Here is a 5,486-nt window from a genome sequence, read left to right as displayed (position 1 = left end):
AGCTTCTTCTAGTAAGAAACATGAGGAAACTAATGAAAAAATTATTGTTTCAACCAATGAAGATCCTTATATCAATAAAATAGAAAAGATTATATCTCACAAATGGTATAGTAAAATAAATCTCATTATTAAAGATAAAAAATTTGAACTAGTTAGTTTAATAGACTCAGGGGCAGATTTAAACTGCATTCAAGAAGGGTTAATCTCAACTCAATATTACGAAGAAACCAAAGAATCCTTACGAGGAGCTAATGGTATCAGATTACATGTATCATATAAATTATCCAACGCTAAGATTTGTAAAGATTAAATCTGTTATAAAACTTCTTTTCTTCTAGTTAAAAACATTCAAGAAGCTATTATTCTAGGAACCCTTTTCGTGGCTTTACTTTATCATTTTATTATTGATAACCTAGCTATAAATACTAATGCTCTAGGTCGTGAAGTTAAGTTTGAATCTTTGTTCGAAACAACCTAATGCCTTATGGAAAAGGAAGATACATACTATTTCTTTGCCTTATGAGCCTGACTTTAAAAAAAAGATATTCCGACTAAATCCAGGCCTATATAGATGAATAAGAAACATTTAGATTATTGTAAAAAAGAAATAGAAGATTATTTAGAAAAAAAGGTTTAATTAGGCCGAGTAACTCTCCTTGGTGTTGCTCTGCGTTTTATGTTGTTAATGCTGCTGAATTAGAAAGAGGTAGTCCCCAATTAGTAATAAACTACAAACCTTTAAACAAAGCTTTACAATGGATTAGGTACCCTATACCTAATAAAAAAGATTTAATTAACAGATTAAACCATAAAAGTATATTTTCTAAATTTTATCTTAAATCCGGATATTATCAAATTCAATTAGAAGAAATCGATAAATATAAGACTGTTTTTGTAGTACCCTTTGGGCACTATAAATGCAATGTTTTTCCCTTAGGGCTAAAAAACGCCCCCTTCGGATTTTCAAAATATAATGAATTCTATTTTTATGGATTACTCTCATTTTGCTATAGTCTACTTAGATGATATTTTAGTTTTCTCAAACTCCATTAATTAACATTTACAACACCTTAATGCGTTCTATGAATTAATTAAAGATAATGGTTTAGTTTTATCCGAAAAGAAATTAATTTTAGTTCAAAGTAAAGTAAGATTTTTGGGTTTTTATATTAGTCATAGTATGTACACCCCTATTAATAGGTCCTTAGAATTTGTTAGTAAATTTCCCGACGAATTAAAATACAAAACTCAGTTACAAAAGTTTTTAGGTTGTCTTAATTATGATTCATACTTTATTCATAATCTTAGTACTATTTGTCTTGCTTTATTTAAGAGAATTAGAAAGAATCTCACACCTCAGAATGATTCCATGATCAAAAGTCTCACCCAACTAAAGCAAATAGTTAAGAGGTTAACTTGCCTAGGAATACCTGATCCAAATGCTAATCTTATTGTTGAAACAGATGCCTACTTCCAGGGTTTGGTGGTATATTAAAACAACTACTTCCAGACACGAATAAGGAACAAGTTGTTAGATATTACTCTAGAACTTGGTCTTCAACCCAATTAAATTATAGTACTATTAAGAAAGAGATTTTAGTCATTGTTTTATGCATTACCAAATTTCAAGATGATTTATTTTCAAAATCATTTTTTATTAAAAAACGAATGTAAAGCTGTTAGGAGTGTTTTAAAGAAAGAAGTTAACCATTTGGTTTCAAAACATATTTTGCTAGATGACAATCTTCACTATCATGTTTTGATTTTGAAATAGAACAGATTGAAAGAATTAAAAAAAAATCCATATTTTTTAACTTGAGAATTTTTACAGGGTAAAAATGAGCAAGAAACAGAGTGATCCCATAGATAATTATGGACCTCCATTATCATCAAATAAAAAGGCCATAGTTTTAGGATCACCTTCATATATTACAAAAGTTACTTCTCCAATACCTTCTTCCCCCATACCTTTGATTAAGCCTGCATTGTTATCTCCATTATCTTTCACTTAGAGAATTACTACTACACTGTCTTCTCGAAATAAACCCACTTTAAAATTAGTTTTTTACACTCTTCCATCTACTACAAAATCTTCTTTTATTACCAAAAATATGCCAGAACCGATTATCCTTTTGGAGTTTATGTACTGTCTTTCAGATGCTTCATTATTACAAGTTATATCAAGAATTTTCCCTCATGGATTTTTCTTTTTACCAAAAGACTTACTAAAAATGCGAGAATATTATGAATTCATTTTGGTTGATACTTATTCTATTTCTCTTACTCATCAATATGATGATAAAGATAAATAAAAAATTAAGTTCTCCAAATTCAAAATTATTAAGGTTTTATCCCCGTCAGATTGGAAGCAATCTCCCACAGAAGAAAAATCCTTCTCAAGGTCTTACTCTCCTCAAACATACGATTATCTGGATTACATGGACACCTAGCCCAATTTCTTAGCAATTGAACCATTTAACCATACTTTGTTTATTTGATTTAATAAAGATATTTTATTAAACTTTCCCTATTGGTTTATCTAATGGTTTTAGCTTATTGGACCCAATTTGGATATTTTCCCTAATTATGCTTCTAAGTCCTTCAATGACTTTACCTCAACTACTATTTGTCCTTCGCACAACGCTTTATTATCTTTTTGTGCAATTTTTGGGATTATTTGCATTACATCCTGAACATTTTCGTCTGAGCAGTTATGCAAAGATTGTCCAGCTTCTCAATTAATTAAGAAATTTTCTATTAAGTGATGGATTAAGATCATTCCAGACCTGCTAACAACAACAAAGTTGGAAGCCTGGTGTAAAGCTCATCCCAACCTTTGCAAAAATACCAATATTGGTTCAGAGGATACTGCATTTTTTTTGGACCGATCTAAGTTGCTAGCTACTTTATCAGCTGCTACCATCCATATGAATTTTTAAATAAATTAAAAGATGTTATGTCTACTTTGTCAGAAAGTGATAGTGTTTTCATCACATCTGACCACGTGAATGACAATGAAAATGACTGTTATGGAATTACAGATCTTGAAGGATAAGGTTGATATTTGAAGATAAGATCAAATTACTTTTTTGAAGATAAGATTGACCTTTATCATCCCATACTGTCATGTTACTTTTCGGTTTGTTGTATTCATTAAAGGCCATTTGGACCACATTATCTTTTGATTATGTATTTCATTATTAGGCCTTGTCGGCCACTTGTTTGTATAGTTTTAGGGTGGTTTGAATTTTATTTGAAGTTCGTCTTCTTTTCTTTTCAATATAAGAGAATGCAGTTTTTGGTAAAGGGCATTCGAAATGTGAGAGACTCAATCTAGAAATCATGAGCTTGCCATCAACTCTTGTAATCACCTTTTGTAAGTGTTTTTCAATAACAACATATCTTTAAATACATCCATCTTTAATTCTACATTTACTTCCACATTTATCTTAACTCTGATTATTCAATCTATTTTAATAATTATTCTCATTATTATTATGTCCATTACCGTCTGGTATCAGAGCCAGATGATGATAAGGTAATTACTACTTTTTAATCAGTTTTTCTATAAAAAAAGAGTTATTATAAACATTTTACTTATTTTACTATTTATTTTCGACCATAACCCTGAACTTTGATTTTCTTTAAGGGTATCTGCTGATAGTGTGTGGTCCAGGTCATAAGTCCGAGAAGTGAGGCAGTAAAATCGTTGGTTTAGCACACTGTAGTTGCCATTAAGAAAATAACCAATAAGGGGGAGGAGAGAGATAAATAGTAAGTAAGAAAACTGAGAAATAACCCGTTACATAATAGAAAGTTAATAATTTACTGTTTAGTAACTAAGTCTCAAATCATAAAGGCTTTAAGTGAATTAGGATGCAGTTCATGTAGTAATATTAGTAGCCGAACCTTAGTTTGTGCTACCTTAAACAATGATAAATTTTAATTAGATTAAGATACTTTCCAAAATCAGGAATTAGAAATTCAAGAAATGGAAAATAGATTCGTTAACTGGTCTATGCCAAAAATTAAATTAAAAGAAATTTATAAAATAAGCATGTTTGATTTTTATAGTAAAAAAATTATTCATACTACGAAATCTGCTACATCTATATGTAATAAACATGACACCATTAATTTGTTAAATAGAAAGATGTTAGAAAATCATGTTAGAGAAGGATATCGTTATATCCATCTAGGATTAATCCAAATAGCTATAAAGCTTTTACATAAACTAGGGCTAAACACTCCTATTATGTTAGTCCTTCGTGATACTCATATTAAAGATTTTTATAACTCAACTATTGCTATAGTTGAATCTAACCTTAATGATGGTTTAGTTTACTTTAACTTCCATCCTAATTACTCTATGAGTTTAATTGACGAATTCACTAAAAACTCACTTGTCATATATGTTCAAGGCCTAAGTGACACATTTAATCCTGGAGTTGTCAACATAGACGTTATTAGTAGAATTACCTACAAAATTTCTAATGTTAGTTATAATTTTAAATCTCTTAAAACCACTTCTAGAAATGAAACATGTATTATTGAAGTCAATCTTAGCAGATCTAATGTTATGACCCCTAAGATTCTTACTGCTTCTGATATTATTGACAAATTCCCTCAGAAATGGATTTTGCAAGATGTGGTTAAATATGAAAAGATTAAAACCAGGTCTGATAGGGATGTTATTCAGGATATTGATGGATCTGTCAGGATTCAAACTAATAGGAGCCAATCATTTCATTACAATTAGTCTAGTAGCATTGGATCGACATCCAACACTAGAAACTCTATTGATTCAACCATTAAGGTTAACCTTGCAGGAGTAAAATTTTCTCCTACAATTCCCCGACCTATATACTCAGAGAGGACTTATAGGTCACCATCTTCAATTGAGTCTCAAATCTTAGGAGTTATTACCCAAGAAGAACCATGAATTTGTTTATATCCTTTTGCAACCAGTCTTGCTTTATAGGTATGTACCTTATCATCCATGTCAGTCTTCTTTTTGAAGATCCACTTGCATCCTATAGGATTAACTCCTATAGGAGGCTCTACCAAGGTCCAAACTTGGTTTGTGTACATGGAATCCATTTCAGATTTCATGGCTTCTAGCCACTTCTCAGACTCGGGACAAGTTATGGCCTCTTGGTAGGTCACATGCTCATCTTGATCCATGAGTAATACATCACCTTGATCTATTATGAGATATCCATATCTCTCAGGTAGGTGACGTATCCTACTTGACCTACGCTGGTCTTGTTCTACTTGAGCAGGTTGCTCTTCCACAACCACTTGTGTTTCCAGCTCTAATTCCTCCATAGGTGTATCGATGCTTTGTGATTCTTGAATTTCTTCAAGCTCTACTTTCCTCCCACTTGTTCCTTTGGAAATAAAATCCTTTTCTAGGAAAACTCCAGTTCGAGCGACAAACACTTTACCCTCAGAAGGATTGTAGAAGTAATACCCTTTTGTTTCTT

The 5,486-nt window shown here is 31.1% G+C and overlaps 1 protein-coding gene across 1 annotated transcript; it reads left to right on the top strand.

The window, feature by feature from the left end:
- Positions 1–4,153: 4,153 nt before the first annotated feature.
- On the top strand, positions 4,154–4,759 carry LOC127137264 (uncharacterized). The gene has a single exon (XM_051063736.1). It carries the CDS (start codon positions 4,154–4,156, stop codon positions 4,757–4,759), a length of 606 nt encoding a protein of 201 aa, XP_050919693.1.
- The last annotated feature ends 727 nt before the right edge of the window (positions 4,760–5,486 follow it).

Source organism: Lathyrus oleraceus, chromosome 4 (assembly GCF_024323335.1).
Source record: "Lathyrus oleraceus cultivar Zhongwan6 chromosome 4, CAAS_Psat_ZW6_1.0, whole genome shotgun sequence".
NCBI classification, from domain to species: domain Eukaryota; kingdom Viridiplantae; phylum Streptophyta; class Magnoliopsida; order Fabales; family Fabaceae; genus Lathyrus; species Lathyrus oleraceus.
This window is presented reverse-complemented; position numbering and strand designations above follow the sequence as displayed.